We start from the raw sequence: 24,044 nt of genomic DNA on the forward strand, positions 1-24,044 counted from the left end.
GGTGTTTTTATGTAAATACACCCTCGATATCTCCAAGGTAATATGTGCTGTTATGTCTCCACTATACCCTGGATGCATCCATGGTTCAGCCCAGTAAATCTATTACCTCCCTTGGCTGGCTTTTTATCCAATCAGATGTATATGTTGGGAAGCTGTTTGTACCAATCACAACTCACTTTCACTGTTTAATTTATCTGGATGATTAATCTTGGCAACACAACTGATGAAGAGGTACCTGAGAGAGGTAGAACGAATTCTTGCGTATATTTTTCTTCATCTTTCGGACCTGTCAGTTTGTTAGGTTTCCCCCAAAACATGCGTTGCTCTGTGAACAAAACCTATGCAGCTGCCACCGCTGTCTTTGTTGACACTGGTAAACGTCATTGTAACAGTGGTTTAGCGGATGGCTACTCTGAAAAGGCGGAGACAGCAAAGGGAGGTAATCGGGATGCATCCAGGGCATAGTGGAGATTTATTGGAACATATACCCTGGGGATATCAATGAGCAGAGTAGTCAGTTCATCCAGGATCAGTGTTTTTGTTATACAAGGACATGTGAAGGTCCAGGTAAGAAATCCTCTCCAGTTCATATTACAATAAGAGGCCAGTGTATTTTACTCCGTGCATGTAATGGGATCAGCTGGTCAGGCTTGCTGAATCCCATTTATGTAGTATCGCTGTTGATCCTGGCCACTGGTTAGATTTGACCTTGCCACGGGGTCACCAAATAGTACTAGCAAACCAGGAAACATTCAGAACTTGATTACTTACAGATAGATGGAACATTCCAGATATATGGCTTAGGTCGGACCATGCAGTTGAGATACAATGATGATACCAAACCGAACACCCTAACCTTTTACAAGTATGGGTTTCTGAAGATCAGTTTTTAACCCTGATCTTCAGAGTCCACAAGGACTGCAGGGCTTCCAACTTGATCTAAGTTTTGACTCATGATTAAGACAAAGTAAAAATAAAACCAGCATCCACTTTATAACCAAATTTAATTTGCATGTAATTACATTTTATAGATTGACTTTAAACAAGAATTAGTACATATTTCTTAATATTAGATTTAAAGGAATTGGAATAAAATGAAGAAACATGTAAATTGTATATAGGCCTAAAATATCACATTTGTGTTCCTGAACACTAGCACTGAACTGCCCTAAGAGTATTGATGAACTCCAACATGCAGTAGTCATAGATCAAATACCTTTCCTCAAAACAAACATTTAGTTATTGACCCAAGCCAAAATTGTACAAAGGGGAGATGGTATGATACACAAGACATGAAAATCTATATATATATAATGTATATTCATATGAATGTTAGATTTATTAGGTAACTAATGTAAAAGTAATCTTAAACAATTAGTAATTTCAAATATAAATTTGATTTCCGATTAAAAGGTGACAATTTCCATTCTGAACTGCCTTAAAAATTCAATATGTCTTAACAGAAACCATACATTGATGTTACTAAGCAGTTGACTTTACATTTACAAGATAAAAAATATGCATTTTCAAGAAACTCATTTTCCAATCCAACCCTTATTTACTCCCAGGCAAAATGTAGAGATAGCATTAAAATGAGCCTTATGACCTATACTGCTTATCTTGACCATGTTGAACAATATCCATTAGACCATGTGGTCAATACTCAGTTTGTCTCAACAGTGGACTGAACCCAGTTTATTTCTAGTAATATACAGTAGTAGTACACCCTGTGGCTAGTTCCATATCAACAAGAAGTTTTGGAGGGTGGGTGGTGTCACACTAGTTGCTGGATAACATGTTTGAGAGATCCTAAAAAGATAAGGTCTTTTCTGGCATTTGGCCTAGGATTATATTGGCATCCAAATAATATGTATGTGGAGAAAGGCATTGATGAAACAAAAGATAAAGTGATGAAGTCTCACAAGCTCAAGTCTCGGTACACCACAACATAATTTCACTTAAAAGCATTGATGATAGATCTGTCGGAAATATGTGTACAATCTAAATGGCATGTTGCAAGAGCTGATAAAATATATTACACTTGAGTCTTTGTTCTCTCATGGCAGTCCGGGTAATGAATATCAGAAATGATATGCGTTGGGCAGGACAGGCAAAGACTTTAATAATGCTCATTTGGACAAAGCATCTGCTAATCAATGTAACATCGCCATTTGTGACTCTGCTACACTCACGGATGTATGATGTCAAAAAAACAATCACAGCCTTGTTCAGTTAACTTTACTACCTTGTCAGTGAACTAAGCTCACTAACATTCAGAAAAACATCACATAACATTCTGATGAAATTTGCTTCAGGGATAAAAGATATACAAATGCTCTGCTTGAGAGTAACAGGCTCAAAGACATCAGCATATAAAAGTGTCTAGTTAACCAAACACACGGTAACAGCAAGATGTTATTTAGATAGCAGCATCCTTATATCCCGAAAAGTACAGTAACAAATTATGTATGCCACTTAAAGTACATTTAATCATCTACTTGCATGATAAATGAGGCAATTCAGCATGTTGCACATGCTTCCAAACGCAAGGGCGATAACTGACAATAAAAGCCAGGTTTCAAATTGGCAAAGATTTTGTCAGTTAACACTCAAGCATTGTACAAATACTGGATTAAACATGCACAAGACCCTGACACATCAGAAAAGTAACGACTGTGTTTCCGTTCACTGTGATCCAAGTAAAGAGCAGGACGAGGTGGAAGCAGCAACATTGAGAATACATCCACACCCTTGTCAGCACCATGTACAACCGTTAGACATCTGTCTTAACATCCCATGTGGAGGAGTTGACAACGATGGTGTAACTCATAAGTTAATAAATACAAGCATGATGTATAAAGTGAAATGCCACTGAAGGCACCTCCCTTTGGCTATGTACAAAACACCTTTCCAGCTCGACACGTAAATCCGAAGAGTTGCTATGAGAACACTTCTAGTATGAGTAAGTACACTGTAGACAGACACAGCACATCACTACTGTGCTTGCAAGTCTCGCATCACTGTACAGTCACTATAAGCTCATCCTTCGTTCAGTGTGACTAGTGTTTCGCGTTTAACCATTAAATGGGATCTGAAACTGTTCAAGTCAAGTTCCCACCCTTCTGACTGTCTTCAAATAGCATTCCTAAGGTTCAGATTCAGTGTAGCATTACAGTGACCGGGGATGAGGTAAAGATTGCTCTGGATAACAGTTCCACTGCAAGATACATGTCATAACAGACCTAAATTCCTGCAAGGCTTTAAAGTTTCATCTTGAATTCTTTGTCAAAGCTGGAATATGCCAATAAGTCTGGAGCTCAGTAACCAGAATTATTAAAGAACATTCACACAAATTGCCTAAAAAGAAGCCGTCATCATTTTCGTACATTCATGTTTTTGGCTGCTTTTGCCATATCCTTGTGGACCTTCTTGGCCAGGTGTTCCTTGTACGAGAAGATGTCAGAGTCCCACTTGGTGACCTTCTGATGCTCACAGATCCAAATCTCCTCCGTCACCTGAGAAATACAAGCAAGAACAGATGTTATGTTTAGAATATTCACTGGAAATACAAGTTTTACTTTCAAGAGTGACTGTTTAAAGCAATCTTCGAGCAATATCATGGCAGGAACACAAGCAAATGATTAAACCATTAGGCCACTCCACCACCTTACTTGTATACTGCTGGTATAAATATACATCCTTTGTATTACTTTCGGTAAAAATATGTAGAATTACAGATCAACAGTTCACAGTAACAATCTAACTTAATAAGGAATAATACTTATACACATAAATTCTATAAAGTTTTAAACTGCAGCTAGCAACGTTCTAGCTATGTCCAGCGGCAAATGAGCAGCAGAAAGAAATGCAAAATCCGAAACATGCCATCATGACGACATCGTCAATGGTTCAGTAATCTATATCTACATATGGCATGATTACAATCACCTCTTACATTTAACAATACTGAAACCTGAGACCTTCTCTACAATGTGAACACAGTACACGACTATACCCATGACAAACTATACTGGAGGTATTTCATAACGTTATGAATGCTTTACAGACCCATGGTAAGATTTACTGGTAAGTGTTACTGTCCTTGAAATAGGCGTTGGTTACATTACATCAAATCACCATCAGTAGCTTCACAAGCACTTTTCGAATACAAGTATGCAGATCTCGTAGTCACAACACAGAACATTAGGTTTCTACATACTAGCACTATCACTGATAGGAGTATGTGTGCAGCATTATGATGCATCAGAGGTTACACCATAACTTGGAGTGAGTGAGTGAGTGAGTTTAGTTTTACGCCGCACTCAGCAATATTACAGCTATATGGCGGCAGTCTGTAAATAATCGAGTCTGGACCAGACAATCCAGTGATCAACAACATGAGCATCGATCTGCGCAATTGGGAACCGATGACATGTGTCAACCAAGTCAGCGAGTCTGACCACCCGATCCCGTTAGTCGCCTCTTACGACAAGCTGAGTCGCCTTTTATGGCAAGCATGGGTTGCTGAAGGCCTATTCTACCCCGGGACCTTCACGGGTACCATAACTTGGAAGTTCTCAAATATTCCACTGCACTCATTTCACAAGTGCTCTAAGTATGCGGTCAACAAGGGAGATAACTCTAAAGAATTAAACTGACAACCACTAAGTAAACGATCTAAGACAAGCAATGTACCTACATACTTAAAAAAAAAGTTGGTCCTACCTGTGATATAAGCCTGAAGTCGTGACTGACAAGGATCATTCCACCATCGAACTCATTAATCGCATCTGCCAGGGCATCAATGGTCTCCAGGTCCAAGTGGTTGGTGGGCTCATCCAGTAACAGCAGATGGGGACACTGCCAAGCTAACCAGGCGAAGGTGACACGGCATCTCTGACCGTCAGACAGGTTCTTGATGGGACACACCTGCAACAACAGCAACAAATCACAAACTACACTTAAGATGAATTGATAAATTGAATGATATTAGGTTTCATTCTGATACACTTATACCAACTGCCCTTACATTTTGTCCAACTAGTTTACATATAATACTGAGAAAAAGTACCCCTAAAAAATGTTTTAATATCAATATCGTAGTATTGTAGCAGAGTATAAAACCCAAACGCTTGTTCTAGCACTGATAACTTTCACCACAGATCAAAAACCAGTGCTATCAATATTGTCTAAAGTATACTTAAATTCAACACGACAAAAGATTTGTTTGATGAGCATCATACATATTTGTCTTGTCTGCTTTTGTTTAACGGAGCACTCGACAATACTCCAACTATATATTTGCAGTCTGTAAATACTCATGCCTGGACAGACAATCAAGTGATCAACAGTATGAGCATATATCAACCCCCAAACTTACCAACTTGGGATACAATGGTGTGTCAATAAAGTGAGCGAGCCAGAACATTGAATCCTGTGAGCTGCCTCTTATGACAAGCATGGGTTGCTGAAGATCAATTCTACAGGATCTTCATGATTATGTGAGCTTTATAAAAATGACAAACTTCCTCGATCAAATAACCTCTGAGATTTTCAACCCATATAACTTCACAAATAAACTCATCACTGGGGATAAAGTCAAGAGATCTTCCTGTTCAAATATGTACCTGTCCCGAAACTTAAAATTCGTTGATTGTATGTTATGTTTCGGGCTTATGGAGTACGGCCATTCTGAACATTACACAAGAGTTCATCTTGAAAAACCTGATATGAAGTGCGCACCTGTTGTAGCCCCGTGAGACCGTAGCGGCCGATGATCTTCCTCATCTCCTCCCTCTCCTTGACTTCAGGATAACACTTCAACATGTAGTCCAGGGCCGACATCTCCACGTCCAGCTGGTCATGGAGGTGCTACACAAACAGCGAGTGACTGAGTTAAGACTTATGCCACTTTAAGCAACATCCCAGCAATGTGAGGACAGGGGTCACCAAAAATGAGCTTCAAATATTGTACATGTGGGGAATTGAACCTGGCTCTTTGACACGATAAGTACATGCTTTAGCAAGTAGGCTACCCTACCATCCCATAAGTAGGTGGAGTGTGTTGAGGGAGTGAGGTTGGAGAATCAATGCGAAATCCAAGAACGTCTATCATACTAGTGTTCCTGATGTTATGGCCATAACAGTATGTTTGCACACACAGTAACAAAGGCTTATAAACAGCATTAAAGGTCACATAGCATGTAAAACAACTTTGCACATTCTGATACCTTTCGGTATGCACTTACCGAAACAAATCATACAAAATGCCAATTCAACCTATAAAGTTGAGAAAAGAAACCCACAAAAAGCTGTGATGAAAAAACACCCGCGAAATCAAAGTTCAAAACTAATTTTTCCTCCAGCTCTGGGGCAAATGAACCAGTGGTCATTGACAAGGTGTCATTACACATCAGTGCACATCCAACTGCACTGAATGGGTATCATGGCTGCTTTGTTTAGAGGGAGGTAAACCCAAATACAAAATACTGCACTTTTGATTTGCAATTATATGCTTGTAATTTTGGGGTGTTTTTTTTCACAATCGCCAATGCATTTCATACATCATGAAGAAGTGATAACTGTGTTTTAATCATGTTTGATGCTTTGGTTGCATGTGACCATTAAAGCTTTACATAAGCAGAAACTAAACTAATTATGGCGACATATGATGATAGCAACTTTACACAATTTCAGTATTCTCAAGAGCAGACCAAAGGCCTTTACTGACAAATTTGAAAGGGCAACTTACAACCTGTTCAATTTTATGAATATCAACAGGAAATCAATTTCAGATACACATGCCATGACATGACCTCACATGACCTTCTGTCCTGTGGACATGTAATGAGCCAGTCTGCCATGTTTCTTACCTGGTGGTATCTGCCGATCTTCAAATGAGAATGCCGACGTATCAAACCTTCTGTTGGGACAAGCTGGAACAATAACAGTAGTAACAATAATAACGACGATGACAACATAAACCACTCTAAGTGTATTATACTTATTCGTTGAAAGATGCTCAAAGCACATTCTTACACAACTCAATGGATTAGTTCATTCTTCATTCTCATTTCTTCTTTAAGGTCAACAGCCACAATGGGCAGTAGAGCAAAGGGTAGATAGTACCCCTGTGCAAACCAGAATGCCTATCTAACGTGTACCTTTAACATAAAACCCTATCAGTAGCCTGAAAGTTCAACTGAAATTTAATCAAGAGTAATCTTACATCTCCTGTGATCAGCTTGAGTAGAGTTGTCTTTCCTGCTCCGTTAGGTCCAACCAAAGCCACTCTAGTGTCCAAGTCCACACCAAAGTCCAGATCCTTGTAGATGAAGGGCTGCACACAGATAACATGCATTAATTCTACCACAATCTGAGCATTTTACCATCAGCTTTAACCGTCCTAAATGATATAAGTACTTATAAAATTTGTCGATCAAAAGTTGGGTATGAAGTCATATGAATCAAGTCTGATCAGGCATCTATTTCAGCTTCGTCTTTTAACAAGCAAAGGTTACTGGTCTAATCCTCCTGAGGACGGCTTTGTTCCAGTGCTCACTAGTCACGGATTTTACATGCTGGAGGAACAATGCGGATGATACCTATATGATTGGCATTTCAGAAACAAGTGCCATACATGTCCAAATGAGAGAAAGAGAGATCAGTACCAGGGATTGGGGAAGGGAACTTTGACAATGGGCCATTTTCTGAATTTAAACTGCACCACTGCCCTTGTATCAACAGTAAACTTCAAAGTTTTATGGGCCATTCTTCATTTTAATGTGCAAAATGGCCCATGGCCACTGCCTTTCCCAATCCCTGCACTACGACTGTAACAATGCATCAAATTTATCACTGGATGGCAATTGTTGAGTCTCTGATGGTAATTAATCAATGGAAGGAATGAAAAACAATTGATGCATCGATATCATATGTGACTATTGATAGTTTAGTAATTGAAATGGGTACATGGATTGTTTGGGTTTTTTTATTTAATATTTATGTTTTGTATTTTGTTATTGTTTGGGGGGCAGACTTGCAGCTTCATTGAGTTTATGTCTTAACTATGTACCTGATCTGAGTTTCAAGTTAATCATTATCTAAAGAGGCTTAAACTACTTCAACCTGTTTTCATCTCATTGTAACTAACTATTCATTTGGGAAATGACTTCAAAATTGTATTTTAATAGTTTGTCCTAACAGACTCTCATGATATTATTACCTACAAGGGCAAAAATGTCACTTTGTCATGGTGATGGATGTCATGAACAATGCACCAACATCATGTTTCTTCTGTGACACAGTATGATACGGGCATGAATATAATATTCTTTTTATTAACGAAATTGTCAGTGGTTAATTCCTCCACAATAGACACCCATAGATATTACAAGCCCAAGCATTTCACCTCCATAGTTGTTTGTTTACACCAGATCTCCGCGATATCCCAGCTATATGGCGACGTAGCTGTCTCTTACAACAAGCATGGGTTGCTACATACAAATGGTAACCCTGATCTTCAAGTGTATCTGTCTGTAAAGATGCAAAACATTGACCTACCTTCTTGTCATTGTATCTGAAGCTGACATGCTGGACCATGATGACAGGTGGCGGCAGCTTTCCACAGCTTGGGAAGTAGAATGACAATGTCTGGAATACAGCATTGTTCAGAAATTAAAATATGTTTTCAAAAGTTTATTTACATCATGACCAAGATATTTTGTGGATTGCGTCAAATTTTAAGTGTCTTTGTTCTTACCATATTCTATCACCAAAAGTTTTACAAAATTGTTCCTACAGTACATAGTAACTCTTGGGACTTTCTAAACATTAATGACCTCTTTAAAGTCTATTATTTACAAGACTGCCATCTATTGACTCGATGAGAAGGCAGACTCCTCAACCGCTACAACTCACCTTGTCAGTGGTGACTCGTTCAGTGAGTCCCCCATCCACCATTTTTTTCAGTGTCTTTTCTTTGCTCTGAGCCTGACGGGCCAACTTGGCACTGCCGTGACCAAACCGAGCAATATAGTTCTGAAAATATACATTTCAATCCAGTGCAACTGACTGCCTTAAAAACTGAACCTATTATCAACTAACATTGACTTGAAGCTCAAATTAGTGTTAGCAACTAGTTTGGAATCAGAATTAATCGCTATGTGAGTTTGACCATTGTACTAAGCGTCAATCTCCAAGGGAGAGAACTCTGTACTGAACCTCGGCCTTTTCTGTCATCATGTTCCAAACTGTCATAACAAGCCACTGAGTGAGTTTAGTTTTACACAGCTTTTTGGAAATATTCCTCCAACATCATGGGCCTCATATACTACATTAAACTATCAACAGACAACATAGTTGAAGAACGTGCCTTCAGCTATGTTTAGCACTGTAAAAAGCACCTCCATCTGCAGACATCACATCATAACTATTGAGTAACGAACAAATTTAACTGACAGGAGAGCCCAATCTGGGCAAGGGTACCTACTCAACATAAGCCTGAGAGGCACTGAGTGGGATCATGTAAAATATTTAAAAGTTACAAACAAGGACAATAAACAAAATCCTCAAAGCTTATTTTCTGGTTTTACACATCTGAAAAATCTATATGCTAAATCTAAATATGAAGACATTTCAGATTATTTTCTCAATCTTTATGAAGTTATTGCTATGCATTTCGTGTAGGGAGAGTTAAGAGGTCAAAGGCAACCACAGTTACCTATGTGGTCAAATGGTGAAGTATTCAAGTTTGTCTCATCAAAACACAAACACTTTTGGGTATAAATTTAAGTTTGTCAGTTGTTTGGAATCAGAAATTCATCGCTACGAAAGTTTGACCATTGTACTAAGCGTCAATCTCCAAGGGAGAGAACTCTGTACTGAACCTCGGCCTTTTATGTCATCATATTCCAAACACCTGACATTGTCTACATCTTAAAAGGAAACAACCGGACCCCATTGTGGTTACACAACTAAGGGGAGGTAACCCACCTTCATGTGGGCGATCTGATCCTGTTCCCACTTGTACCTCTTCATCTGGTTTTCTTCAAGCTCCATGCGGGTCTGTATGTAGGCATCGTAGTTACCCTGAGAAGACACAAACAAATATCATGGAGAGTTGCTCTGTCAATTGTCCACCTCTACGGAATTTAGTCTGATGAGGAAAAAGCATAGAATGAACATTTACCTATTTTTTAATGCCAAACTCTAAGATACACGATCTGCCAGCAATCTATGCGACCACACACCAAGTGATTGATATCATGAGCATCTATCTACACATCTGGGGCACAATGACATGCATTAAACTAGTCCGTGACTTTGACTTTCAAACCCTAGTAGGGTTTACAAGCACGAGTCGGTAAATACAATATCATAATCAGATCTTCACTGAATGGCAGAGTGAAAGACAGTAGTATTTAGTTTACTCTTGCAAGTTTCAATGGGTATGATGGGTACCTCTTCTTGTTCAACAAAATGAACCATATACATGAAATGCATTCTTTGAAAGAAGAAAATTGAGTGAGTTTAGATTTACGCCGCACTCAGCAATATTCCAGCTATGTGTCAGCGGTCTGTAAATAATCGAGTCTGGACCAGACAATCCAGTAACCAACAACATGAGCAACGATTTGCGCAATTGGGAACCGATGACATGTGTCAACCAAGTCGGCGAGTCTGACCAACCAATCCCGTTAGTCGCCTCTTACGACAAGCATAGTCGCCTTTTATGGCAAGCATGGGTTGCTGAAGGCCTATTCTACCCTGGGACCTTCGTGGGTCAGAAGAAAATTGGCTAAAAATTAAACATAACCAGCAAGAAAGAAAACACTGTTTCTAATAGGGGTGGGTGATAATACTGGTTACTGCAATTTGAACTTCACAATACGACATATTGCTGTACACTTTTCCAGAACTGGTTCACCTGACAATTAGAAATTTTCATGATGTAGTCAAAAATACTATCGACATTTGTATTTCCTTAACATTAATGTTCATTAACAGGTTTCAGAATCTATCTTGGTCATACATGTACACTTGCATAACTTTTAAACTTTTAAATACACTGGTACCGGCACTCACACGCATAAACAAATCAAAATGATGGATGACATTGCAAATGCTGTTTCTCGATTTCCAAACTTTAGAGTGAAGTCTTTAATTTGGAGACATGTCCAATTGATCTCTTGATATGTCACATCAGAGTCCTGACAGTGGCCATTGTTTCAGAAAGAAACAGTACTTTCACTACCATATCCCATGTGTTACATTTTCCCTGTATATTACAAAACATGTTGCACCATGCCACGCTATATCACAACATGAAAATTTGGGCAATACCCTACCCTAATTTTCAGTCACATTTCAGATCTGCTATGTCAAAGGATGCAGGAAACTATGACGTCAATAATATTTTACTTGTTTGTACGTCACAGTTTATGCTCTTACCATACAAATGCAACACCAAAACAGTTGCCCATAATTCCGTGTCCATGCAACCATGAAACAAACCAGTGATTGACAGCATGAGCAATTGGGTAACCATGTTAACCATGCCACGCCACACACTGCTACTGTCAATCCTCCTAAGTTGGGGGTCATACAACAGACCTTAAACATCACATGCAACCATGAAACAAACCAGTGATTGACAGCATGAGCAATTGGGTAACCATGTTAACCATGCCACGCCACACACTGCTACTGTCAATCCTCCTAAGTTGGGGGTCATACAACAGACCTTAAACATCACATGCAACAGAAAACACAACTGTGCAGATTCTGATTCATGTTAGTATGGAATCACCGTTCCTTTTGATTCATCACTGTATGCTTATAATATGGTTTGGTTTTTTTTCCTCACAATCAGCTATGTATATTATATGTCATGAATAATTGTGTTTTAATCATGTGTGCTTTTCTGGCTGCATGTGACCTTTAAGACAACGCTAACACTTCAGACAAACGTGAAGACAATACAGACTGTTCAGACAACATAAAGACAGCATATATCCACACTTACACCATAGTACTTGAGTTTCTTGAGATGCATGTGCACAATGTTGGTGCATACGCCGTTGAGGAAGTCCTGAGAGTGGGAGATGATCATCAAGATACGTTTGTAGCTGAAACCAAACCACAAAGTATTGTAGCGAGTGACAGACATTTGGCGTGATGGGTAATGCTCTAACCACTGGCCTACTCCACTTCCCTACAATATACTATATTGCATCGCTATGTCAAACTGTCTTGTGTATCTGTGTTGTGTATCCCTTTATCTGATGCAGGTGTCCTATTACTGTGAGTGGGCAACATTGGATAAACATTACAAGTGGCTATCAATATATTTCAGAAATTGATGGTACTAAACATCAACAGGACGACATGGTCATTGTTGTCCTCTGCCTGTGTTCTGATCTTATTTTGACATCAAATTCAATCTTCATACGAACAGTGACACATAACCTTTTAATGAGAATCTGTTCCCACTAAGGATAATGTGCACCAAGCCAAGAAATGCATGACAAGGGCCATAACTCTATAACAAATTGTGACAAAGTTTGTTTTCGACCTTCATCAAGGTGTTCATGTCCTGAAAATGCATACCATATTTGGTTTTCTTATCTATAACAGTTTAGAGAAAACCTGTCCCCATTGCCCTGGATAAACGGAAGGAGCTCCGAGTTACATCCATCCCTAACACTTCATGGCGGGGGACAATCAATATTGGATAAGATGAAACCCACAAGGATGGATACAGTTATAACAAACTGAGAAACATATTCAATGGCAAATATAGCATTCTACAGGGGCCATCCAGTTAATGGCAACCAGTTAGTCCTTAAAACAAATGTCACTAATCCTTCTTGAATGTTAATATTCTCAAACCTGCAGCCAAGGATCCTTATTTCAGGTATTTCTGGACACCTTGAGCATGTTTGATAAAGTGTCTTAGTGCAACAAGAATTTGAAGCTGCCATACTTTAACAAACTTTCAGCAGATTTCGCTCTATGATTGCCTTAGATCTCCCTCGTGTTCTTAATCTTACTTGGCCAGTTCTTGTTCCAGCCACACACAAGCATTCAGATCCAGATGGTTGGTGGGCTCATCCAACAGGAGCAGGGCTGGTTTGATGTACAGTGCACGGGCCAGAGCAATCCGCATACGCCAACCTCCGGAGAAATCTTTCACCTGAAAAAACAAGCAGTCACAGCTCTTTAACTTCTTATGTTCCTTCAAGATAAAAGTGCATGAGTCAGGTTTAAGTCTTCTTTGACAGCATTCAATCCAATTGCATGACATCAGCTTCAAGAAACACATTTACCACATCAGTTAAATCCACAACCATGTGCTGAGAGACCTCCAACATGGCTTGGATTTTAATTCCTAACCTAGGTTTAAATCAGAGTGAGTGTGTGCATTATTTTGTTGTTAAGGGCAATATTCCAGCAATATCATGCCAGAAATTGGCTTCACATAATGTACCTATGTGGGGAAACAAATCCCAGTTTTCGGTGTGACAATCAGATTTCATAACACTTGCCTACCCCAACACCCCATCAATCAGAGTGACAGAGACTGTAGTGATCTAGACCTGCCACCTTCTAATTCTATCGACTTGCACTGTCTATACTTGATACATTTGTTTGCCACTCTGTATAACAGGCTAACAGGTGTCAGGAAATACTAATTTGATTCCTCAATGTACATCACCAAATGTTCAGTCATACTAATCATGACTACCTTTGTGTGTTGCATTTCTTTGGTGAAACCAAGACCACTGAGGATGTAGCCAGCCTTTGTCTCAGCGTTGTCTGCATCCATCTCATCCAGACGCTCGTACACATCCAGCAGACGTTCATGGGATTCTGGGCAAAGAGAGAGAGAGAGAGAGTGTCAGCCTGGGTTATCTTTGAACAGTTATTCAAATTGGTTATTGAACTTGCAATGATATTCCAGCTATATGGCAGTTTGAAAAATCTGTACCTACGGAACCTAATACTATATCCCCTGCTTTGCGCTAAACGCGTGGTAAGGGATAATAAACACTGTCACCAATGTATCTATGGTATATATTTCCTTAAAAAGAATGTAGATTGTACTGAAGCTCCGTTCTAACCCTGGATCTTCACAAGTTTCATGAAACAAATAAACCCAGAAATCTTATTTATTCATATTCACACACTGAATGATTGGTATGGGTATTAATTCTGTGGCCAAAACAATTCTAACTATTTTACTTACCCAAGCAATAAGGTAAGTCTTCATAAACTCAATTCCTTTTCCATCAAAAGTTGTTTACTTATTCCCACTTCCTGATATAAGCCTTTCTGTGGCTGCAGTAGTCACATGGCTACAACGCTGACATAATGATATGCATACCTGGGTCATCTCTTGATCCGAGTATTTCTGCCTCCTTCTCAAGCCTCAGTCTCTCCTCATCAACTTCAATGACAGACTCCAGAGCTGTTTTGTCACTGGGGGGCATCTCTCGACGCAACAGAAAGATGTCCACATGTGGGGGGACAGGAACCTCTCGGAGATCTAAAGCTGCGAGCAGCGTTGACTTGCCTGTCGAAGTAAGCAGACAGCATTGGCAGTTTGTAATGAAAATAGTTAATTGAAAATGATTTTTATAGTCAATAATTATTTATAATCTTCCTTTTGATTGATTTTCGATTATTAGACCACTACTAAATGAAAGTTATGTGTTTTCAGCAATGTTATGACCTTCAAGAACTGATTTTCCTGCTTTGTTTCTTAGCAGTACTAAATATGTTTATAAAAAACACATACTGAATAAAAAATAATAAAAAATTTACTTTTCTGCAACTTTTTATCACATATTACTTTTTACAGACAGTGCCAGAAGAGGACGCCACTTTGTCATTCTTACAGCGGACAAATGGATGATTGGGACAAGCTGATGCCCAAGAAACAATTCACCTTTTTCCAATTTAGCCTAATATAATCTACGTCTATGACAGCATCTTAAAGTGATACAAGGAGTGTCCAGATTGGACAGTTGAAAGACAATATTGTTGTAATGGGCTTCACACACTGTACCAATGTGGACAACTGAACCTAAGTCACTGGCATGTTGAGTGAAAGATTTAACCCCATGGCTACCCCTGTTAAGTATAAGAAACACAAGAAATGCAGACAGCAGATGATGTCAGGTTACCCCGTCAAAACATATACATCTACATCAACAGCATCAGTGCCTCACAACATGCAGATCCCACCCATGATACTTAATGCCAATGATGCAACCTACTTTTGACAGTAACAGATCTATTCATATCCCATTACACCCTGATCATATCTGCTCCTTACATAATGTAACTGATACTTTAATTAATACATGAAAGATTGATTTTACCAGGGTTATGCATTACATGACCTGATATCAAGAATATTACCAGTTTACCTTCAGCATCAACAGTGATGTGGCAGCGACAAAATGAGTACATTATGACCAAGGCCTAGATTTTAGAAGCTCCCTTAGCGGAACTAATTATGGAAAATAGTTCAAATAGTTGTACCTTAATGTTAATGTATGGATTAACTTAGGACTAAGAGAGCTTGGAAATCTAGGCAAAGGGCCTATTTTTACATTAGCTCTCTCAGTGTTAAGATAGTCATAAATTAAATACATTACCACTGACTTACTAAGAGTTTTGAAAGTCTTGACCCAGGGTATTACGTAAGAAACTAAGATTCAAATCTAAGAATTTTAATTTTTAATTTTAGCAATAGCACAACAGATTGACTATAACAAGTATTTGCCAGTATTATGGCCATGTCCACCACTGCTAAAGATGAATGAAATATTTATCACATATTTACTACTTTTTAGTTTTTGAGACATTTCATATCCCTGAAAGAACTGGTGTCTTCATAATCACCCAATGTAGGCTGTCACCTAATTTACAGACACTGAGGTATCATGTAAACAAGAATTGGGACTTGCATATGGACGCTGATGAAAACATAGTCCCCCATTTCATGCAGCAGCAAAGGGACACAACTGCCATAGAATCTGCGGGATCTTATTATTTTTAGTAGGATATGAATATGCATAATACACAGTATGAATCACAAAACAACCTGTGTTGTCAATGAACCAATTTGTTTTGTTTGTTGTTTAACTCTATACTGACCCTACAGGATACCACTCCTTTGGGGCAACACTGTCACTACAGCTTACCACATCCATTGAGGCCAATGAGACCATATCTTCGTCCCACGTTGAGCTCGAACTTAGTGTCCTGTAGTAGCTCTACCCCATGAAACGTGATGGAGAGGTTGTGGATGTGGACGTCACGACTGTCAGGATGTGAGGCTAACACACCTGTGCAGGAGCGGTACTTGGAGGCAAGGTCAAGGCCATCTAGAGCCTCGATCACTTCACTCACGCCGTTAGATGCACCATTGGCTGAAACAGCATGAAATAAAGTCAGTCAATTAGAAACTGGAAAGCATTCATTTCTATATATGTTAGTTGTTTGAGAGTTAGTTGGCTTATTGTAAAGATTTCATCACCAAATTCATGAAAAAGTGAGCACCTTGTGTGAAATAAGTCAAGAGACGGATCCAAGCAGCTCTCCAGTGAATAAAATAGTGCTTAATTCTCATGACATAGCATGGTAAATATTGAAATGGCATACATAAAATATTCTGTCTCATGGCATGACATGAGCATAGTCATTTTTAAAACCAAGAAGCATGAGAGGAAATCATGTCTGGATGCCAACACAATTAGTAGGTCCCAAGCACAGTGTAAATATGTTTGTTGTTTGTGCTTACTTTGCCAACAAGTGAAACCTGTTGTAAAACACCACAGACGTTGCTCGAGATAACTCATAGTGGCAAATTTGGCAAGAATGAATATAAGTATACTTGTGAATGTGATAGTCAACATGTTAACAATTGGATCAAATTGCTATTTTCTGTGATATCCAGCAACAGTAGTAAAAACAGTGATGTTTCAAGGTACAAAATACATTGACCATTTCAGAATGACTGTCAAACCAACCTATCACATTGTGAGTGGCATGATGAATTTAGATATCACAAAAAGTTCTGTTAGGTTTAGAGGATTATTTTTATGATTGTATTTTGAATTTGATAACATTTTTAACAGGAGAAAAACTACCTTTTGTGTTTAACCTGACACACTGGCTAATTGCCTCCAAATATATCAGTCCTGGGCAATTTTACTTGCAAATATCCACCACATACCAGTGAATGGAAACCTTGGTTGTGTACCTCATAACCAGACAATACAGAGAGTGACATCCACAATACCCTACTACACCTTACATAAAACGTGTTTGTTACAAAACAATAACTTCAGATAAGATTACTGATGAATGTGCAGCAACGCAGCACAGGAGTGAGTTTGGTTTTATGCCGCCTAAGGAATATTCCTGCAACATAATGTGTGTGACACCAGAAATGAGCTTCACACACTGTACCATGTGGAACTGAACCCAGGTCTTTGACGGAAGAAGTGGACACTTTATCCATCTGGCTCCATATTGCCTACACAGTATATGAAAGTAGGTCCATTGTTCAGGTGGGAATGGCTTCTACCAGGGTGGTGTACAGCTCAGTGTTACATCTGTCACAACTACACTACACCTGTTGCAGGACATCAATAATCATGATAATATCATCACTGGTAAGTAATTACAACTAAAGGTTGAAAAACATCCTAAATCAATCTTAATTTGAGATGGTGAGTTGCCCATTCTTTATAAGTCATTTCATGTGCCTTGGGGAAGTAGATCAATAAATAACAATTATTTCTGTTGCCAGTAATGCCTTTTTCTTCTTCACTTAGCAGGTTCAAACATGGTTATAATTTTCTCATTCTCATTTTATTACTGAGAACTGACTGCAAACACACTATAAACTACAGTCCTGATAAACTTCAAGAGACCTAGAGCTTAACACAGAAACAATGCATCCAACTATTGATGGATTGCAATTGGTGATAGCAATTAATCGTGTTTTTTAAAATTAAATTTCCAGTTTTTGGGGTTACATTTCAATCCATTTAAAAACAATACATCAATTAAAAAGCCTATTGATGTATGTCCTTGGGGGTGCAGGGGGTCCCTTAACAAATATATCACACTCTCCGACCTATGAAGTCATAATTCACTTTTGAATCATACAAGATTAGAGCTTGATGAAAATGTTCAACATATTACTATTAGCATCTTCATGATGCAACCCATGTCATGTCAATAATAACTCATTCTCATCTATTACATTATTTTGCTTAGTTTTACCATTCAGGTTTCAGGTTAGTGAATTATACATAATATTAGAGGTGCTAGTCTGACTGACTAGCAGAATTTGTTAACTATTTTGCACACATGGTAGCCTGTATGATGAAGTTAACTGTGTGTTGTGTATTTTCCAGTTATGTGTGAGTACATTTCTCAAACAATGCTCATTCATTCCATCTGCAAAATACCATAGCACCTAGTGGACAGACACTAAAAATATTGGCCAGATATGAGAATGTACATTTAGGCCACCTTTCGAAATGCTTCAAGAGATGTTGATAAAACATATCACAACAGATAACTGTGGTGTTTTCCCTGGAAGAAGTTTTGGAATGTATATAATATGGCCACACAAATAAGTGAGCAAGTTTAACTTCACGTTGCACTCAGCAATATTCCACGGCGACAGTCTGTAAATATTCGAGTCTGGACCAGACAATCCACTGATCAACAGAATGAGCATCGATCTGTGCATTTGAAAACCGATGACATGTCAACCAAGTCAGCAAGCCTGACCTCCTGATCCTGTCAATTGCATCTTACGACATGCATAGTGGCCTTTTGTAGCAAGCATGTGTTGCTGAGGGCCTATTCTACCCCAAACCTTCACAGGTCCCCACACACAAAGGCAACTAGTGCTTGCACAAGGTGCTGGTCCTTTCCCCCTCAATCACTGAATGTATCTCAACAGCACATTGTATTTTCAATCTGAACTCCCATTGGAGTATACAACTCAACTGAGGTTTTTTTTGTGGATTTCTCACCCTAACAAGGTACCCTTTCACAGCTTTGTGAACTAGGATACATAGTTCACAGCATGTTGCATTGGTGAGTGAGTGACTTTAGTTTTACACGCCACACTCAGCAATATTCCAGCTATATGGCAGAAGTGGGTAAATAATCAAGTCTGGACCAGACAATCCAGTGATCAACAGCATGAGTATCGATCTGTGCAATTGGGAACCAATGACATATGTCAACCAAGTCATACTGCCTGTCTACCGGACCTTGTTATTTGCCTCTTACGAGAACCATAGTTGCCTTTTATGGCATACATCGGTTGCTGAAGAACCCAGATCTTCACAGGTCACATGTTGCTGTACCTACAACTAGGTGTTTGCACATATTCATGTGGCCACTATCTGGACACACACCAATGGTTTAGTGGGTTACTTTAAGTGCACAGGGTTATGTACTGTACACCAGTGGTTGTGACAACATGGAAAACGCCAATTGTGTCTGGCGACCAAAATTTTTCCGGTCGTGAATGAAATTTGCCGGTCATATGCTAGGATGGCTATATCCCTTGTAATAATGCTCAAGAGTGCGGATTGGGTTAAAATACCGTGTAATCCATTAAAAATGTTGCCCGGTGATCACTTCCCTCCATGTCATCGAAAACAGCAGATCAACAAATCCGCTGTTGACCTCTGGTTAATCACATTGTAATCTAGGGAAATTCAGTGCAGACTGCAATAAACAGTGTTTATTGTACATATCCATGTATCCATATCACATGCTCAAAACATGAAGAGTTTTCTCAATAATAATCAGACAAACAGGGAACCACCATGATAACTTATAAAAGACAACTTTATCATCAAGATGTACCAACAGTCAAGCAATTACAATGTTTGCTGTGATGCAACATATCACGTTACAACGCAGATAAACACTGCCATTCAAGAAGGTATGATGTATAATTTTATTTGATTAAATCCAATCCTATTTTCATTCATAAAAACCATCTACAGTAACTACGGAGAAACAGCAAAAGAAATGACATTACCTCATTCCATACACGTACAACTTCCTTATTCGTGAGGGTCCGTTTTCGCATACAGCGATAACACAAATTTCACTTTTTTCTCAGCAACCATGAAGAAATTACATCCTCAAAATCCATGGACCCCAATGACCTGTGTTATTGACTCACTGAAGTCATATCTGACAACTAATTGCCTACATTTTGTTTTTACAAAGTGACATGTATACAGTGAAGTCAGGGGTGACATGTCAAGCTGTCTCCTACGTAAAATGTATCCAGCCAGGCAACCCTGGTATCCTCGATCCCTCATCCTTGCTTAATCAATAGCCTGGCGCTTCAGCCAACTCTCCCACTGCACTCCTAAATATCACTTTTGATGAAAATTGAAAGAAAGATTACCACACCCCTAAACATCATCTTTGAAAGTTTGATGAAAAAATGAATGAACTAATTTTACATAATGTTAAGAACATTAAGTGCCACTGCTTGGGTAAAAGGTATCAAGCTTACCAGTAGATTCATTTTTCACCCCATTTTCTTCTCCATTCTCCTGTGGCTTCTTCCCACGGCTACGCTGAGCTTCCTTTTTCTTGGCTTCACGCTTTTTCTTGGCGTCAGATGGCATTGCGTTTGAGGGGGGTAAATCTCTGAAATGAGATATATGACTTCAATATAACCTGGTGTAAACAACAGCATCTTGTCCTCGGCACTACAAGCTGGTAACAGCATCTTTTCAAAATGTTATAGATATCCCATTAAGTTTGGCCTTTTTAATGTTTCTGATCATGTCTCGATCTTTGGAATAGTTTTAACCTTGAGACCACTAAACTTACAATGTTACTACTAAGAGGAAATATACTCAAAAGATTATGAATAAATGTGCATAATGAAAATGAAAGTTTAAAGTTTAAACATTTCTATCCAGTGAATTACAGTAACTCCTCCATAACACAATATAAACATTAGTAATACATCATAATTTCTATGCATTTTTCATTCATTATCATACATTACTGCTCATATTGAACATCTGCAAATTCTTACAGTCACATACTAGAGCTCAAATTGTAAAAGTAAAACAATATCTGACTATGAATACACATGTTGATACACATGAGCTAAACAGCTCAGTTTAATAATCACAACCAGCAGCTTATTATTGCAGAGACTCACATGGAATTCTGAATTCTTTATGGTATTGGCAAACGTTTTGCCTGTAACCATGCTTGAAATGTATTCTATTTTCAGGATTATTTCAAGGATTTGGGGTTAGGTTTTCTGACTGTTGTGACAAGTTTATCTATTCTTAGGCAAAGAACAAAACAAAACAAAAAACCCAAACCCTTGAGATTCGTCACGAAAATCTTTCATTCTACAGAACGTACATGTGAGTAAACATGATTTTGGGTTTCATTTTCACTCATTTAGTCCAAACATGTCTTGTGAACATTGATAAAATAATATTAAAATATCTTCAAAGTATCATTAAACACAAAATCAGACACAAGCTGAATACAAACTGACTGACTGACTGACTGAAAGAGGCCAGTGAGGGGTAAAATATTTCATTTATTGTTATTTGAGACACAGGACGTTGTTTGTTACTAAGCCTAATGATACAGCATAGAAACTATGACGTCATAACGGTGGTTCGATAGAACTGAAGACCTGTTTTTCACATATGGGACGCGGTCTATTGTCTTTCAGATTTACCCTAAAAACAAAATTGAAAGAAAGACCAATTGTAAAAACCTAAAGAGAAAATATCTGGGTATTTCATAACGACAAGCTGTTATGTGAGTAGGCGCTAAGTCCGGTATTTCCATGCATAGGAAAAGAAAATGAAATACTGCCTAAAATTCAAACAAAAATGGCCCACTTCACTCAGCAGAAATACACATAACCATTATTTATGTATCAGAGCTGATATGGTTTGAAAACAAGTGTCTTACCTATGAAATAGACGAACTCAAAACGTGACAATCCCCTATCGACACCTGCGTTAGAGCGCGATGTCAACTCCACATGCTTCGGAACCGGAAGTGCATTCATACCGAAACTATAAAATACTTATTTTCTATAAAACTGATAAATGTTTACTCAATGCTCGTTAAAATATTACACATCATTTTACACAATGAATGAAACGATATAGTTTCTTATTTTCATCTTGTAATTTAAACCAATACCACGCATGTATATTTTTTACGCCTCGGGTTGATACAAACGGAATGCAGATAATCCGGAATAGGAGTCAGGAAGCATACATCGACTGATTTCAAAAGAAAGCGAGGTGTATAACGTGTGCGTTTTGTATGCATTAATTAATGAAGCGTTAAAGGCCGCAGGTCCAACAAACATACTCTTTACAAAACAGACAATGAATATAGAACACAGATTTACGTGACATTCTGTGCTTTAACGCAAAAAGTATGGCCTTTGATAACTGACATAGGGTAGACTTACATTGCGTTGACATAAGATCTATAAATTTAAAACAAGTTGGATTTTTATAGTAAAAACTATCTAACTGTTTAATCCTCAATGGATTAAAAAGTTATATTCATTTTCTACATGAATTAAACTTGATTTTCCACAACAGAAACACGTTTGTGCGGGTTTAAGGGCTCTGCACACGTTCTTTCCCCTTTCGTCTTCCTTGTGGACTTCCTGTTTCCAATCCAATCTGATGAGTGTTTCGAAAAAGGGTTTATCGTTTATACATTTGCGATAGAGTTCCATGGTTAAAGTTGTTTTGAAAGTAGAATATGTTCGTAATTTGGGAATCTTGAGAACGTCATTATACTGTTGCCGAGATCAACAGTCGTCAATGCGCTGTTTGAACTAGAATAGAAATAATCCCGAGTCTCATATATATATATATATAAAAGTTGAAAATGATTTATGTCCAGCTCGTTTGTAACTTAAGGCATCTATATTTGCTCATTTATTTAGCCTTGCATTATAAATATTCCGTTTCGTCGTTATATACTGAAGGCAAAATATGAGGGATCCTTATATGCAGGCTTCCCTCATACGTGCCAGGGTATTGTGAACCTATACTCTCCCTGATTTAATTCTTGATTCGTAACCACTCGCCTCTTCCGTATCCTTCAAGACGATATACCCTGCATGTGCCGGAAAAATACGAACTTTCACGAGTATAATCTGCTTTGTTACCGCCGTTCTCAGTTATCCTTTTTTTCACAGGCTATGCGGCACAAAGCTTGTGAATAAACCTTGGAAAAAAAATAAAGCAACACTCGTCTTTCATGTGGTCCCATATTTTTTCCTACAGTATATGTCTGGGTTTCCATGAGTCAAGTCGAGTCATCATGAATACATTAGAATGCATCTAACGCGTCTACCAGTGACTGTTTACTTGGTCAGTAAAGATGTATCGAACTGTAAACTCATTTCAATTGTTGAATCTCGGATAGCAATTAGTCGATGGAAGAAAAGAAATAGTACACCAAGATAGAAATTTTCCATAGCCTTAACGATACTTATGTTAAGAGTCAGACCTGGCTACAACCTGATTTAAAAGAACTGACACACATGACGCCTGTTTCAGGTGCGCTTTCTCCGGTTATACACCTCGCCCCCAGCCCCAATCCCGACCTAAAGTCACAGCTCATTCTTCAACCCTTTTAAAACCATGTGCCCCCAGCGGGGTCTTACTTTTGTTCGAAAATGACCTGGATTTTTAACATGGATTTCCAACATACATTATAACTAATATAACTTTTTAAGAGGAATGCTTTTTATTGGTAACCTCTTTCTTACAACAGATGCGACGTTTGGGCGTAAAGTACACCATGCGCGTGATAACGGCGCTAACAACTACACCGAAACGTCGCAATAAAGAAGTCGTGTACCATATAAAGTGTTTCGTCTTTACCATCTTCTAAGTGCCACTTAAAGATACAACGAACATCGTAAGGCAGCTATTTTCACGATGTACACGAAA

General features: G+C 38.5%; 1 protein-coding gene across 1 annotated transcript; it reads right to left on the reverse strand.

The window, feature by feature from the left end:
- Positions 1 to 968: 968 nt before the first annotated feature.
- LOC137256596 (ATP-binding cassette sub-family F member 2-like) lies at positions 969 to 22,129 on the reverse strand. Its single transcript, XM_067794471.1, has 15 exons — positions 22,027 to 22,129; positions 20,585 to 20,721; positions 16,215 to 16,442; positions 14,387 to 14,575; positions 13,748 to 13,872; positions 13,053 to 13,195; positions 12,026 to 12,128; positions 9,994 to 10,089; positions 8,920 to 9,039; positions 8,563 to 8,652; positions 7,229 to 7,339; positions 6,873 to 6,935; positions 5,743 to 5,871; positions 4,726 to 4,929; positions 969 to 3,515 (listed from the first exon to the last, which is right to left on the reverse strand). The coding sequence occupies exons 2-15, from the start codon at positions 20,697 to 20,699 to the stop codon at positions 3,375 to 3,377; spliced, it is 1,857 nt and encodes a 618-aa protein (XP_067650572.1). The 5' UTR covers positions 20,700 to 20,721; positions 22,027 to 22,129; the 3' UTR covers positions 969 to 3,374.
- Between the last annotated feature and the right edge of the window lie 1,915 nt (positions 22,130 to 24,044).

This window comes from Haliotis asinina, chromosome 11 (assembly GCF_037392515.1).
Source record: "Haliotis asinina isolate JCU_RB_2024 chromosome 11, JCU_Hal_asi_v2, whole genome shotgun sequence".
NCBI classification, from domain to species: Eukaryota; Metazoa; Mollusca; class Gastropoda; order Lepetellida; family Haliotidae; genus Haliotis; species Haliotis asinina.